This window comes from Rissa tridactyla, unplaced genomic scaffold (assembly GCF_028500815.1).
Source record: "Rissa tridactyla isolate bRisTri1 unplaced genomic scaffold, bRisTri1.patW.cur.20221130 scaffold_29, whole genome shotgun sequence".
Lineage (NCBI taxonomy): Eukaryota > Metazoa > Chordata > Aves > Charadriiformes > Laridae > Rissa > Rissa tridactyla.
In genome coordinates this window covers 4643268-4660008 of record NW_026529507.1, presented here as the reverse complement: position 1 = coordinate 4660008, position 16741 = coordinate 4643268, and the positions used below count along the sequence as shown (strand labels likewise).

Here is a 16741-nt window from a genome sequence, read left to right as displayed (position 1 = left end):
TGGTGCATATCAAAACTCAACTGAAACTCAAATAGGAATTCCAGGGCACCGAGATGAGCTTTAGGTAATTCAGGAACAGTTAAACGAAGAAAAGGGAATAATGTAGGACCGCTGTCGAATTCAGTAGGAGTAGGACTAGACCTGAGATATTCAATGTCCTCTTTGCCTCAGTTACCAGCAGCGAGGTCTCCCAGGCCTTGGTGCTTTGAGGCAGGACTCTGATGGGGATCAAGCCAAGGGTTACTTGAGCAAACTACACCCTTATCAGTCCTTGGCTCTGAAGCAATCCCTTATGTTCCCTGCATCAGCTGGGCAGAGACACTTCTTTCCTACAGTTGCATTTCTCAATTAGACAGATATAGGTCCAAGAATACCTTTTTTCTTTCATTTTGTAATAGAACGCCCAGAGAATGCTAGGGAAGAATCTCATTTAACTGTTCTGGGAAAAGCGATTCATCTGAGTCAATGGAGGGTCCTCATCCTGGGCTTGTAGTCCTCGGGCGTAAAGGAGGAGTTAGCTCCATCCCATGCACACCACAGACCCCCAGGAGGTGGGATTCCTCTTTCCTCAGTTCAGAAGTGACCGAAATGGGCTCCTGCATGTCAGCTCCTTGCCTCAGCGCCCTTGCTAATGAATGGAGAGGGTGGGCTGGAGATGTTACGGTATGGTCATGTGGTGATTTTGTGGTGATTTTGGTGACAGAGGTGACCAAGATTCATACTGATAACTTCAAGCTCTAGCTCTAGTGGAGCAATTCATAGAGACAGAGCAGCGTGTGGGAGCATCTTCTTTGAGGGTAGTGAGGCTTTGGCCCACTCCAGGACAAGTGAACAAGGACATAAGGACTCTTCCTTATGACCAGGGCAGCCTAGAGAGGGATTCAGCTGACCAAATGGAGTCACGTGGCACAGGGAAAATGGAGTCCCTCTCTTTCTGATCTCCATCAGCTGTATTTTCTACATGTCTCACATACCCTTCATTGCCTAATCTAACTCAGGGCAGCTGAATCTTACTTTAATTGACCCATTCAGGCCTGTGGTGCTGTGGGAGGTGCCAGGGCTCTCCAGCACAACTGCACGCAGCTGACATGGACAGCACAGGCCCTTTACAGGAGCCCCGTCCCCATCCAGACTAGCTGTGGGACAGGCATCCCCCAGGGCATCTCAGAGAGAGACGCTGCCTTTGGGCCACTGACTGAATCCCACCACTGCAGTGACGCAAGGGCTGTCCCTTCTCTTTACGGTAGATGCCGGGCAGGGCATGAATACCAAGCACATCACACCAGGGTCTCCACACGTGTTCCTTCACTCTCACACTCTGCTGGTTCTTCTCTCCTCCAGAGTTTAACCATCCCCTTGATGATACAGTCATGGATCAGGCCAATGATTTTCACCGTGGACCTCAATCACAGGATTTCCACACACAAGGACATTGTCAACATCATCTGCTTTGAAGAGCAAAGGTGCCCAGGAAAGCTGGTCATACTTCAAGCAGGTGCTCTTAGAAGCACAGGTGAAGGCCATCCCCATGTCCCGAAAGACGAGCCGACGGGGAAGAAGGCCAGCCTGGCTAAATAGAGAGCTTTGGCTGGACCTCAGGAAAAAAAGGAAGGCTTACATTCTCTGGAAAAGGGGCTTAGCAACTTATGAGGATTATCAAGATATAACAAAGCTATGCAGGGGGAAGATTAGAAGGGCCAAAGCTCAATCAGAACTCAGCTTGGCCACTGCAGTTAAAGACAACAAGAAGAGATTTTTCCAGTATATCAACAGAAAAAGGAAAACTAGGGAAAATATAGGTCCACTGATGAATGAGACGGGTGCCCTAGTGGTGGAAGACACAGAGAAGGCAGAGTTACTGAATGCCTTCTTTTCTTCGGTCTTCACTGATAAAGCCGTCCCTCACACATCCCATACCCTGGAGGCAAGGGGGAAGGTCGGGAGAGAGGAAGACTTTCCCTTAGTTGAGGAGGACCGGGTCAGAGACCACTTGGCCAAGCTGGACATTCATAAGTCCATGGGCCCTGACAGGATGCACCCGCGAGTGCTGAGAGAGCTGGCAGATGTTATCGCTAGACCACTCTCCATTGTCTTTGCAAGGTCATGGGGAACAGGAGAGGTGCCTGAGGACTGGAGGAAGGCTAACGTCACTCCAATCTTCAAAAAAGGCAAGAAGGAGGACCCAGGGAACTACAGGCCAGTTAGTCTCACCTCTGTCCCTGGGAAGGTAATGGAGCGACTCATTCTGGATGTCGTCTCCAAACACATAGAGGAACAGGAAGTTATTGGAAGTGGTCAGCATGGATTTACCAAGGGCAAATCATGCCTGACCAATCTGATAGCTTTCTATGATGTTATAACGGGTTGGCTGGAGGAGGGGAGAGCCGTAGATGTCATCTACCTTGACCTTAGCAAGGCTTTTGACACTGTCTCCCATAACATCCTCATTAGGAACCTGAGGAAGTATGGGCTAGACGAGGTGACAGTGAGGTGGATCGAGAGCTGGCTGAGTGACAGAACCCAGAGGGTTGTGATCAGCGGCACAGAGTCCAGTTGGAGGCCTGTAACGAGTGGTGTCCCTCAGGGGTCAATACTTGGACCAATTTTGTTCAATATATTCATTAATGACCTAGATGAGGGGACAGAGTGTATCCTCAGCAAGTTTGCTGATGATACCAAGCTGGGAGGGGTGGCCGACACTCCGGAGGGCCGTGCTGCCATCCAGCGTGACCTGGACAGGCTGGAGAGCTGGGCAGAGAAGAACCTAATGAGGTTCAACAAAAGCAAGTGTAGGGTCCTGCACCTGGGAAGGAAGAATGCCAAACACCAGTATAGGTTAGGGGCGGACATGCTGGGAAGCAGCTCTGAGGAGAAGGACCTGGGGGTCCTGGTAGACAGCAAATTATCCATGAGCCAGCAATGTGCCCTTGTCGCCAAGAAGGCCAATGGCATCCTGGGCTGCATAGGGAAGACTGTGGCCAGTAGGTCGAGGGAGGTCATTCTTCCCCTCTACTCTGCACTGGTGAGGCCACAACTGGAGTACTGTGTCCAGTTTTGGGCTCCCCAGTTCAAGAGGGACAGGGAACTACTGGAGCGAGTCCAGCGAAGGGCAACCAAGATGATTGTGGGACTGGAGCACCTCCCTTATGAGGAAAGGCTGAAAGAGCTGGGACTCTTTAGCCTGTAGAAGAGAAGGTTGAGGGGGGACCTGATTAATGTTTACAAGTACCTAAAGGGTGGGTTTAAGGAGGACGGAGCCAGGCTCTTTTCAATGGTTCCCAGCGACAGGACAAGGGGCAATGGGCACAAGCTAGAACATAGGAAGTTCCGTTCAAATACACGGAAAAACGGGTGACAGAGCACTGGAACAGGCTGCCCAGGCAGGTGGTGGAGTCCCCTTCTCTGGAGATTTTCAAGACCCGCCTGGATGCAGCCCTGAGGGATGTGCTTTAGGCAATCCTGCTCTAGCAGGGGAGTTGGACTAGATGATCTCTAGAGGTCCCTTCCAACTCTGAAGATTCCGTGATTCCGTGATTCCGTGATCTCTTCCTTCGTGAGATCAGCTTCCCCCCCAGCACAGGCCCTCAGGGCTGCAGAGACACAACAGAGAGCAAAGCCCTCTCCTGCTCAGACTGACTGCTGAGCTCTGTTTCTCTCTGGCCCTTTGGAAAGCAGGGTTTGATCCCTTTGAGAGGACCCAATTTCTTCTTCACATGACTATCTGCCATCAACTCCAGCCTGGAAGCAAAGCCTTTGCGCACTTGAGGTCTTGGGGGCTTGGAAGCAGGTTTCCCTTTGGCAAATCTACTCTCACCCCAATTGTGCCACAGCTGAGGTGCCGCAGCCCAGACATGGAGAAACAGGAAAGTGATGGGGAAGCTCCATAGACAAAAGGAAACATGCAAGAGGTGGATGCAAGGATTAAAATAAAAAGGAGGAATTCAGAAATACAGTTGGAGTTGGAAAGGCAGAGCTCACGCAGAGCTAGAACACGTGCAAGGGAGTTCAAAGGCACAAGGATGAGCTGTTCCTCCTACAGGAACGGTTGAAGGAGAAACAAAGATATTGTCCACCTCCGTGTCACAGTGAGACCAGGGGACACTAGCGAGCCCACTGGGGGCTGGAGAGGGGCCCCCAGGCTCAGTTGTGTTTTGTAAAGTCTCCTTTCAAGAGCACAAAAACGCATTTTTTGTTTCCAAAGCTTCTATTTCAGGCTCCAAAAAGGCATTTTTAAGATTAAGCCAGTCAGTTTTAGGGTCCAAGATGCATCTTGGATGTCAAAACCTTAATTTTTATGGTCCAAACCCCTCTTTTAGGGACCAAATTATCATGCATTTGAACCCAAAGCTTCATTTTTAGGTACAAACCCTCATTTACAAGTTCCAAAGCCCATTTTAAGATTCAAAGACCCATTGCCAAGTTCTAAACAAGCATTTTTAGGATCCAGCCAGTCATTTTTAGAGTCCAAGCCACATCTTGACTGTCCAAAGCGATAGCGAGTGGCCCACACGCGTGTCCAGGTGGGCCTCCAGGTGGGCCCCGGGGTGGCTGGGCAGCAGCCGGGCAGTGGCGTGGCAACATGACGATGTGCAGTGCGGTGTCGTGGCAACGTGACGATGCAACAATGTGCGTCTGCTCTCTAGAGCCGCTTGCTGGGAGACTGGCTGTGGTGGCCGCAGCTGGGTGCCTCTGGAGCGAGAGGTGCCATCACTCTGTCTACCCGTCTTTTAATTACCTCCAGGGATGGTGCCTCAGCCACTTCCCTGTGCAGCCTTTTCCAATGCCTGAACAACCTTTCAGGGGAAAGATTGTTCCTAATATCCAGTCTAAACCTCTGCTGGGGCAACTGGCGGCCATTTCCTCTTCTCCTATTGCTTGTTTCTTGGGAGAAGAGACTGACCCCCACCTCTGTACACCCTCCTTTCAGGGAGTTGCAGAGAGTGAGAAGGTCTCCCCTCAGCCTCCTTTTCTCCAGGCTAAACAGCCCCAGCTCCCTCAGCTGCTCCTCATCAGACTTGTTCTCCAGGCTCCTCACCAGCTTCATTGCTCTTCTCTGGACCTGCTCCAGCCCCTCAATGTCTTTTTTGTGGTGGGGGGTGCAAAACTGGACACGGCAATCAAGGTGAGCCAAGTGCAAGGTCCTACACTTGGGTCAGGACAACCCTCGTTACCAATACAGGCTGGGGGATGACTTGGTAGAGAGCAGCCCTGTGGGAAAGGACTTGGGGGTCCTGGTGGATGAAAAGCTGGACATGAGCTAACAATGTGTGCTTGCAGCCCAGAAGGCCAATCGTGTCCTGGGCTGCATCAAAAGAAGCATGGCCAGCAGATCCAGAGAGGGGATTCTCCCCCTCTACTCTGCTCTTGTGAGACCCCACCTGGAGTACTGTGTCCAGCTCTGGAGCCCTCAGCACAAGAAGGACATGGACCTGCTGGAGCGGGTCCAGAGGAGGGCCACGAAGATGATCAGAGGGCTGGAGCACCTCTCCTGTGAAGAGAGGCTGAGAGAGGTTGGGTTTGTTCAGCCTGGAGAAGAGAAGGCTCCGGGGAGACCTTATAGCGGCCTTCCAGTACCTGAAGGGGCCCTGTCAGAAAGCTGTTGCAAGGCTGTTTGCAAGGGCATGTAGCCTTAGGACGAGGGACAATGGTTTTAAACTAGAGCAGGGCAGGTTTAGATTAGAGTTTAGGAAGAAGTTCTTTCCACTGAGGGTGGTGAGACAGTGGCACAGGTTGCCCAGAGACGGGGTGGAGGCCCCATCCCTGGAGACATTCAAGGCCAGGTTTGATGAGCCTCTGAGCAACCTGATCTAGTTGTCGGTGTCCCTGCTTACTGCAGGGGGGTTGGACTAGATGACCTTTAAAGGTCCCTTCCAACCCCACACATTCCATCATTCTATTATTCCATGATTTGTCCAAAAGCTTGTTGCTGCTCAGGGCCCCCTTTAGGCAGATTTGTGTATTCAAAAGACCATTTGATTTTCTTTGTCTCTTTGCTTCTCTCTGCGAATCGAGGGAGCTCGTGACGTGAGTGTAAGCCTCACTGCGTGCAAAGAACAATTATGGACAAAGAAAGAAAGTCCAGGACAGGGAATCTTTTGGGAAGTCTTGGGATCTGTGATTTAACAAAAATTATGTTTTCTGTTGGTCTAAGGTTAGCCGCTGTAGGAAGCAGATTTCGGTGGGGGTAATGTGGACTTTACACATAGCTGAGGAATGTCTCATTTTTTTACTGAACTATGCATTCCTTTGTTTCCATTTGTTGGCAAGTGACAAACACCCTTCTGTGTCCGTGTGCTGCTCGTTCTCCAAGTAACCCAGGTGGGAACCGGTGCCAATGGGCTGAACCGCGCAGCTTCAGTGGAGGAAGCTCAGATTGGAACAGGGCTGCTGTAAGTCCCAGGGGGCTGATGAGAGAAATGCTGGGTTGGGGGCAGGATGAAGACTGGCCATAGGTTGTGGAACACAAAGGGTCTTGATTTTCATATCTGTTCAGACTGCATTAGCAGACGCTCAGGATCAGTATCACGTAGAGACTGCTGATTTCCATTCATGTATAAGCAGAAAAATAAAGTAGGAAAAAGAAAAAAGAAACCCTTTCTTCTTGTTGTTTAGTAATCATATTATTTCACTTTGATTACATTCCTGAAACTTCTCTAATTAAGCACATGAGAATTGAAGACTTTAAGGAAAAATATGCCCAGAGAGACTTGACTTGTTAGGGCGTTTTGCATGTTAATGAGCCCTCTGGTGCCAAGTGCCTGAACTGCAGATCCTGAAAGACTGAACAAGCCTCAAGACAAGTAAAAGTCAGCAGCAAACCTCCAAGAGTTTCCGAGAGTCCTTGGAGGCTGGTGAAGCAGGAAGTCAGAGGTGCTGCTTCGAGGTGGAAAATCAAACGTGGAACGTGGTTGTGAAAGCCCTTGATGTGTGTCACCAAGCAGGACAGCCAAGCCCTGACCCCATCTGCTGGGAAAGGGGATCCGTCAACTCACGGGATGCTCACACCTCAAGCCCTGCTCCCCCGGACACTGCTTCAAGGCTTCTAACAGAGATGCAGACTGCTGCATTGGACATATGTATGTTTATATTTTTTTTAATAGGTACTGATACTCCTTGGGAGATCAAACAAACTCCTGAAGGAGTACTGAAGGATTCTTGATATGGTCAGGGCTGTATAAGGGCACGTGTAAAGCATCCCTGCACCTGATGCGAATTAATTCGGTGGCCATGGAAGCTCTGAAGCACACACAAGATGCCGGTGTGACCAGGAAGGGGAAGACTGGATCTAAACAGCACGTTTCCAAAGCTGAGAGCATGAGCGTCATGGTTTCACTGCAGGAGAGCTCCAGCCTTGGGGCAAAATCACAAAAGTGGTCTAGTACATCAGGGCCAGCAAATGTGTCTGGGACAAGAAGGAAATGATTACTGCAGATGACAGAAATCCCCCCAGCCAAGGTGCAGCTGTCTTCTAGCGACAACCCTTCCAGTTCAGGAGTCTTGCAGAGAGCAGGGGGTGGCACAGAGCCAAGTACTGTTCATAGCATGTGGCCACCAGCAGGAGCCACTCTGTACATGCCAAAGGTGCAGGAAATAGCCCTAAGAGCGCTGTGAGCAGAGATGGTGCTGTGCCCAGTGGGAGGACAGTCAGGGTGGCGGAGCTGTAGCAGGTTTCCATGTTTTCCACCAGCAGCCCCATGCTGAGGCTGTTCCCAACTGCAATTATGGGGCAGGTCATGGGAGGGAGGAGGAAGAGATTTTTCTGAAGGTTGGGGACGTTGCCCATTCCCATTAGGGGAAACTCCACTGATGATGACAAATTGTCCTAATCCCCTTTTTCCATGGAAAATTTTAGGTCTTCCTGTCCCCTCTCTCCTTGTGGGTACGCCTTCGAGTGACAACATTTGTTTCTCTGTTAGGTGCCTAAGGACATTGGGAAGGAAGTTCAGAGAGGTGAAACACGGAGGTGCCTGTGCTTCTGAGTGCATCATAGTCCCTAGACGTGCTCTGTTCTGTGTGAAGGGTGAGAAAAGCCATCTTCTGGAGGGCAGTGACACTCCTGCTTGCAGAACGCTTTCGGACTGCGCGGGCGAAATGCTCTGTGGACGTGCTGCTTTCAGACTGTGTGAAACAAGGGATGGGCCATAAGGACAGGGGAGGGTGAGGCAGCACACAGAGGCACTTGCGATGAACCGGAAAAGGCAGGTGAGAGAAATCTCATTGGGCCGGTGGGGTTGTTCCTGAAGTCACACGCAGAATTGTCAGGGCTCTGACAGGGCTGTTCAAAGCCGCGAGCCCTTCCCTTCCACATGCAGAGGCGTAGGGACTCTCTGGCCTCCTGCTGCCACTCCCAGATGCTGGGAGGCACCTCAGCCCTGTGGCGTGGTGCCCATCTGAGATGCCTCATGGCATGAGGTATGGACATAGGGACCCTGGTTCACGGAAGCACATCCCAGTGCGGCATCCAGGTGGTTTCCCAGAGGACGTTCCTCTCAAAGTCAAGTTACCCGAAGACAGAGTGTGTCCCACAGGCCTTCGTGGACGCTTTGGGAATAGCTGGTGGCACTTGTGCTCAACTCGGGTTCCTCTCCCCACATGCACATGATGTGCATGCTTGAGTCTCCTCCATGCAATGCAATCAAGGACTTCTGACCTAATCAGGTGGCACTTTCTCAGCTCACTGTGGCTCCATCAAAGATGTCCCTGAAGCTCCAGGGGAACATGCTGTGAAACAAGCTGAAGTCATGACTGATGTTTCCTCCCTCAGCTGTTGGGGGGGACATTCCTTTCTGGCAGTATCATTTCCCCTATCAGAGGCAGAGTTAGGTCCCAGAACGACCTCTTCTTTTCCACCTATGAGACAGGACACCCAGACAATGAAAGGGAGGAATCTCCTGTACCCCTGCAAACCACAGTGCACATTTGAAGTGCCAGAGGTGGCCCAAGACATGTGCAGGTATCTCTAAACTTTGATGGAGCAGTTCAGAGGGACAGGGCAGCGTCTGGGGCCATCATTTTGGAGGCTCTTGGGGCATTGCTTTGGGCAGCTGAAGTGACAGCAGATGGCCACCTTTAGGACAATGAAGCCTGTTCCTGCTCACTATGTACAGGGCAGCCTGTAGAGCTGTTCCTCTGAGCAAATGGAGTCATTGCCATCTGAAGAGCTACGTCTCTCTCTCTTCTCCACCAGCCGTCGTTACCAGATCTCCATTGGCAGTTAGGGCTGGGTTCTCACTGGCACCCCTACAATGCCCAACCTAATTCAGGGCAGCTGCCCAATTTCAAGGTTAACTCCATCCTGTGGAGCTGCCTGAGGTGCCAGGGCTCTCCAGCACAACTGCGTGCAGCCGGCAGGGACAGCACAGGACTTGCGCGAACATCATCCCCATTCAGAGCAGCCGTGTAAGAGACCCCAAGAGACCTTCTGAGGCGTTCAGTGCTTTCATTCAAGCAACTGCAGTGAGGCAAGTGCTGTCCCATCTCAATCCAGTAGATGCAGGGAGTGCTTCTCCCACATCCCTCAGTCATCCCTTTGATGATGCAGTCAAGGAACAGAGCAATGATTTGCACAGTGTTCCTGGATCTCAGGATACCCATAGCCAAGGACACTTGCAAAAGCCCCTTGTCCTGCCTGGAGATCAGCTTCACCTGCACCACAGGCCCTCTGGGGCTGCAGAGACCCCGCAGACAGCAAAGCCCTCTCCTGCCGGGGCTGCAGAGTCCAGCCCTGCTTCTCTCTCGTCCTGAGAAGAGCAGGGATTGATCTCCTCCTTTCCCCTTTACATTGCCATCTGCCATCCCCCCCAGCATGCTCTGACGCAAACCTTTTGCCTGCACGGTACTTGGGCACTTGGTAACAGCTGGCTTTGTTGCACGCCTGAGCTTGGCCCTGGTGCCACGACTGAGGTCCAGCACATCTCTGCTCTGACACAAAGAACCTATAATGAAGGAGAGGAAGGGGAACAACTCTTATTTAACCAACCTGAGGAAGTCTTGGGCTCACCAACGACTTAACGTTTTACCGGGGACATCAATGACCCTGTGTATTGCGTTGACATGGCTAGGTTTTGGTAGGGGTGAGGGGGCTGCAGAGGTGGCTTAGGAGAAAAGGGATCAAGAGGTGACTCCATGTGAGAGACAGCCACTTTCAGCTGGCTCCAAAAGGGACATGCCACTGCCCAAACTGAGCCAGTAAGCAATTCTCGTGGCACCTCTGTGAGTGACTCCCTCCAGAGTCCTGCCTCAAGGCACAAAGGCCTGGGAGAGCTTGCTGGAGGAGACCAAGGCAAGAAGGACACAGAGAATCTCAGATTCATCTACACCTGCTGTTACTAAATTCCAGCAGTGGCCACTCATTCTCTTTGTTTCTTCTTTAACTGTTCCTGAAGCAGCAGCCTCTCCTCTTAGTGCCCTCGAACCCTTGCCTTGCAAGGGTCTACACTTGGGAAGCTCTAGCTTACCTGAAGCCATCCCCATTTCTCCTCTAGAGACCCAGCATCTGTAGTCTGGCTTCCGTCTTTTCTCACTCCCCTTGGGAGCTGAGACCCCACTATTTCATGGTCGCTACAGCCCAGGCTGACATTTTCACACCCCTGATCAGAATTCCCTCTGAATTGACTGGACTCAGCAACACCTTTGTTGGCCTACCTTGCGCCTGTGCAAAGATGTTGTCCCAAGAGACACAGAAACCTGCTGGACAGTATGCATGCTGCTGTGTTCCCCTTCCAGTGGTGTCAGGGTCATTAATGTCTCCAATAAGACCTGGGGTCATTATTCTGGAGACTTCCTTGTGTTGCTTAAATAGGCAAATGAGTGGAGATCCCAGTGTGATGTGCTTCCTGTTCCTGAACTGCTCTGCATCGACTGGGTGGAGGTGGGTCAGACCCTGCCTCATTGCCCTCGTGGGATTCAGTTGCCGGCCAACAGAAACTGATCCTATCAGTCATGGCATCTGGAGTGTGTGTCTCGCACCCACTCTGAAGGCGATGCCTTTCCCGTAGGTCCTGTGCAGTCCCTGCCGGCCACCTGCAGTTGTGCTGGAGAGCCCTGGCACCTCCTGTAGCACAACAGGCCTGTCCATGGCCATTGAGTAGCTGCCCTGAATTAGGTTAGGTGATGTGGGGATGTCCATGAGACATCTGCCGTTACAGTCAGTGGGGATCTAGTATACACGCCTGATGGAGAAGATGGATGATGTCAATGGCAATGAGTACATCTGGTCCCCTGACTACCTCAGAAGGCTGCCCTGGATTGAAAGAGTAGGGAAAAGTTCAGTTGTCCGAAATGTGGGCACGTGCTGGTGGCCAAAGGAATTCCTCATGAATCTCAAAGATGACGGCACCAGATGCTGCCCTGTCTCCATGAACTGCTCCGTTAGATCTTGCAGTTACCGGCACGTATCTTGGACCACGTCTGAGACCTGAAATGTCAGTAGGTGTTTGAGTCTGAAGAGCTCACTGTTGGCCTCCATCTCCAGGAATGACGCTGGGAGCTGAGACCAGCAGCTCCCATGCAGCAGGTGCCTATTTTGTGCCCACCTGAAGAGAGGCAAGAGGAATCCCCCCTCCTGTGGGATTGTGGCAGCCCTAAGTGAGAGCTGAGTCCACTTCACACCCAGGACTACAAACCAAGGAGGAGATGCCTCAATTGACGAAGCTGACTGCCTTTGCTCAGCCGGGGCAAAGGAGATCTGGCACTGTCCAGGTTTCCTGTCTCATACCAGAAGGAACAAGACCTTTCTCGTGCGCAGCTCTCTGACAGGAGAAATTACCCGGCTGGAAAGAAGCGTCTCTCCAGAGGTGCAAGAGAGACCACACAGTATTACTTCAGTCTCTTTCCCAGTAGGTTCCCCTGGAGGCACAGGGACACCTCCAGGGAGCCCCGAGGAGGCAGAGAAAGTGACATCTCGGGCTGGTCCTCTGCGTCTGGGCTGGGCTGGGCTCCTGGCATGGAGGGAGCTCGTGGCAAGCGGGCAGCGCTGCAGAGAGACAGCTCTGCCCAGGAGCAGCTCCTCTGCAAAGGGCAGCAGGGCTGAGGGCACTGCCTGCAGGTAACGAGGGGAGACGTGTGAGGCCAGCGGATCTTAAAGGCAGCCTGGGGTGGGAGAGTGCTGAGAGCTCACTGGGAGAAATCCTCACAGCCTTTGCACAGTCTCTGGCTGCAGGGCATTGAATCTGCAGCTGCTGGAGGGATCTCTAGAAGCTGGAACAACCCCCAGCCTACGGGATCTGCAAGTACAACTCTCACAGTTTCTCTAGTTTCGAGGAGAAGGACAACGTGTGGAGCAGGGCTTCCCTGCTGCACCGTCAGAGGGACAGGGCATGCTGTGTCTCTGCTGCAGTATAATGCAGAGAGGCTCCCTGGAGCAGTCTCCTAAAGCTGGCATAGCCCATGGCTAATGTGATCTGTCAGGAAGGCTCTCAAGGCTCCGTCGGTGTTGAGAAGGATGTGCTCGAGAGCAGGGCACCCCTACCACATCACCAAAGGCACAGGGCATGTCGGCTGCCTTCTCCCAGGGACGGCTGCCGGGCTGTGAAGGTGGGTGTGCGTGCAGGGGTGCTCAGGGCTGTCCTTCAGAGCAGGGTCCCCGTGTCCCAGGGAACTGTGTGCTGGGCCAGGGACTCTGCTGCCTGCCAGGGTCAGCTCTCAGCCTGCCCGGGGAGCTCCCCATGGCGCTGCGGGGAGAAGCTGTGGGTGGAAGGAGTGACCCCAGTCGTGTCATGGCAGGGTCCTTCTGCAGTCGTGAGGGTGCTGCATGGGTCGTGTTTCCTCCCAGCTCCAGATCACCCCCAGGACATTTGCAGAGGATCCTTTTGGAGAAGGACTTCAAGGCAGCATTTACCTGAAAGAAATGGAGCCCATGTTTTGAATTTTCCACCTTTAGTGGGATGCATGGGGAGTGGGAGAAAGGAATTTCCTTTTCCATTTAGGATGGCACCTCCCCACCACCACACATACATTCCCTGGAGACACTCCCTGGTCTCCTCTCCCACATCCTGGAGGAGAAATGTTCAAGTGTCTCCCTGTCCTGACTCTTTTTGAAGAAGAATTTTCACCTGTTCCCCTCTCACCCCTGCTGTCCTTGTTCCTTCCCTTCTTCCACTGTGGTGGGGGCTGAGGATTCAGGTGCAGCTCAGACACTGACGCTGCACGTCCTGTCATGCAGGTGTATCCAGGGAGGAAAAGCATCCAAATGCCTTTAATATTTTGGGCTCTGGGGACTGCAGTGTGTGGGGCCGAGAGTAAGCCACCCCATCTTTAGGCTAGTTGACTCTTTCCCAGGAGTGTCCTGCTTGGCTGCACGCTGCCCTCCAGAAGGGCTCAGCTCTCCCGTGGCATCCCTGTGTCGTCTAGCAGCCCCACGGAGTAGACATGTCAGTGCCAAGGCCACGTAAATCCAGCTGGAGGGCTGAATGTAGGCAGCTGCAGTGAGCCCCCTGTGTCCCTGGCTGGGAGGGGAGAGCTGAGATCCTCCTCGGGTCCAGTGAGCTCAGGTGAGGGGCTGGGAGAACTGCGCTTGTAAATGGGACTCCTCTGCTCTCAGCAGTGTCCAGGTTCTTCTCAGGGGAATGTCTGCTTGGGATCATCCTCCAGCTCAAAGGGGCAGCAGCACAGGGCAGCTGAGAGCAATTCCGATGGACAAACTCGCTGTCCTCGCTCTGCACTGAGGGACAGTCCCCTTGGCTCGTAGGACCCACAAGGTTTCACTTGCAGCACAGCAGAAATGCCAGGGATTTCTGCCTTAAAAACACTCCTCAGGTGTGGTGGGGAAACTACAACAGAACACCACCAACAACAAGGTGCCCTGAGCTCTGCCCTGCAGTCGGGTGACAATGCTGAAAAGCCCTTTGATGCCAGGAGTGGATTTAATCTGAGATCACCCCGTGTTCCTTTTTACCCATGGCTGTAGGGCAGGACTGAATCCTGCAGAGATCTCAGCTCTCTGGTGGACTATCAGCCAGCACCAACCAGAGTGTACAAAAAGGACCTGCAAAAGGTCTTCCTGAAAGGCGAGAGCCAGTTTGGTGGGTTTCTAAGACCAATTGAATACTTTAGTTTGAGAGAAATCTTCCCTAACTTCTCACTGCTTTTCTTTCCATTCACAGGTCTCCAAGCCCAGGGGAAGAAAATGTCGAATGGCAGCTCCATCACCCAGTTCCTCCTCCTGGCATTCGCAGACACGCGGGAGCTGCAGCTCTTGCACTTCTGGACCTTCCTGGGCATCTACCTGGCTGCCCTCCTGGCCAATGGCCTCATCATCACCACCATTGCCTGTGACCACCGTCTCCACACCCCCATGTACTTCTTCCTCCTCAACCTCTCCCTCCTTGACCTGGGCTCCATCTCCACCACTCTCCCCAAAGCCATGGCCAATTCCCTCTGGGACACCAGGGACATCTCCTATGCAGGATGTGCTGCACAGCTCTTGTTCTTCATCTTCTTTCTCACAGCAGAGTATTGTCTTCTCACCATTATGGCCTATGACCGCTACGTTGCCATCTGCAAACCCCTGCACTACGGGACCCTCCTGGGCAGCAGAGCTTGTGTCCACATGGCAGCAGCTGCCTGGGGCAGTGGGTTTCTCAATGCTCTCCTGCACACGGCCAATACATTTTCCCTGCCCCTCTGCCAGGGCAATGCCCTGGACCAGTTCTTCTGTGAAATCCCCCAGATCCTCAAGCTCTCCTGCTCACACTCCTACCTCAGGGAAGCTGGGCTTCTTGTGGTCAGTGCCTGTTTAGGCTTTGGTTGTTTTGTGTTCATCGTGCTGTCCTACGTGCAGATCTTCAGGGCCGTGCTGAGGATCCCCTCTGAGCAGGGATGGCACAAAGCCTTTTCCACGTGCCTCCCTCACCTGGCCGTCGTCTCCCTGCTTGTCAGCACTGCCATGTTTGCCTACCTGAAGCCCCCCTCCATCTCCTCCCCAGTTCTCGACCTGGTGGTGGCTGTGCTGTACTCAGTGTTGCCTCCAGCACTGAACCCCCTCATCTACAGCATGAGGAACCAGGAGCTCAAGGAGGCCATTAGGTATCTGATTTCTTGGATTTTTTTCAAGAGGGAGAAATGTTCCACCTCTCTCCACAAATGACTCCCGCACTATTTGATTCCATCTGCTTTTTTGTGTGTTTTGTTATTGGCTTTGTGTTTTTAATGATTACATTTCTCATCATTGCTGTTGATATTGTCATTTATGGTTTTTATGCTCCTACACAAAGGTTTCACTTGTGTCACTACACCTGAGACATTTATTTCTTAGTTTCACCTGGTTCCCTTCTAAAAATGTATTTCACAGTGGCTCAGAGCTGGCCTCTTTCACAGAGTCTCCGTTAACAAAGCAAGATCTCCCTGGTGCAGTGCTTTAATGCTGGGGTCTTTCTCCAAACATGCCTGAGGAAATTCACCCCTGAAGGTCTTCTTCCTCCTCCATGTGTCCAGGAATAAAAAGCTGACTGTCCGTTTGTAACATTTTAGAGATATTGGACTGGATTTAGGAGTCACCAGTTGGTGTCTGGTGAGAGGTAAGATCATGGGTTTAACTGAGGGACGTACCCCAGCCCTTCACACAGATGACATAAAGGCCACCCATCCTGTGGGAGGGGAATCTGGAGCTGTCTGGAGAGGCTGGTGTTTCTCCAGGGACAGCATGTTCCTGGGGTTGTGCTGGGATGGCAGAGGTCAGAAGGATGGGGTCTGGGGCCTCAAGCAGAGGCCATGTGCAGACCTCCTCTGGGCACTCTCCCGTTCCTCCCCACCTGTCTACAGCAGGAATTCCCACAGAGGGACAGACACGTCCAGGTGTGGCCACACCACGGCTCACTGAAAGGGCATGAAAAGTCAAGCTGTCTGGGTAGCCCTCTCCTCCTAATCCATCCCTGTGTGCAGCTGGCCTCGTTCATGGTCAGCATGCGCCACTGGCTCATGTGGTGTCCCTCATAATGCGTGGGCCCTTCTCCTCAAGGTCACTGCTCATCCTGTCACGTCCCACCTGGCACTGTAATATGGTGTTTTTCTTCCCCCTGATGTAGGACTGGCCACTTCTCTTTGTAAAACTTCAGCAGTTTCTTCTGGCTGAGTCCCAGAATTTCCCAAGGTCCCCCTGGACTGAAGATCCATTTTGTTCGTTCTTCATGTTTGCGTGCAGACAGCTCACCATGGTTGTGGTGATGCATCAGCACAAGATAACAGCACGAGGAGTTGCAGGGCACTACAGGGAATTAAAGACATTCCTAATTTTGTACTGTCCAGCAAAGGAATTGTCATAACAGCTATGTTAGAAACATCTTTGTGCCCCGTAGAGAGGGCACAAAGCAAGCAAATGTAGGGCCTGTGGGGAAAGAGAAGCTGGGCTGTTTGTAGAGGAATCTACGACAATGGTTAAAGAAAAGAACTTGGGAAGGGGAAAGAGGAAAAAGGAAAACCGAAAGTTCAACTCCAGCACAGAACCACGGAACCCTGGAGGCTGGAAGGCAGCCAGCTTCCACCTTCTCTGTGCTTCCTCTTCAGGCTTGATGTTACTCAGAGCTCTTTTCTCATGCATGCCAGCCTCCTGACACCTTGGCATGACTTCCTGCATGTTGGCATGGACCATTCTGGATGACGAAGAGGTGATCCTTGACCACCAAAAAGCTCTCTGCAGGACCCACCTGGCCACAGACATCCTCTGATCCAAGGTTATCAAAATCTACCTCCCTAACTCTTGTGCCCATCAGTCTTTATCGTATGACAAGGAATTGACTTTCTTAAG

General features: G+C 52.2%; 1 protein-coding gene across 1 annotated transcript; it reads left to right on the top strand.

Annotated features, from left to right (window-relative positions):
• Positions 1–14506: 14506 nt before the first annotated feature.
• LOC128903299 (olfactory receptor 14J1-like) lies at positions 14507–16259 on the top strand (the record flags this gene model as incomplete). The annotated part of the gene is made up of 2 exons (XM_054187315.1): positions 14507–14968; positions 16248–16259. Coding segments are annotated over 2 exons (474 nt in total), but the record flags the coding sequence as incomplete, so codon positions are not given.
• Between the last annotated feature and the right edge of the window lie 482 nt (positions 16260–16741).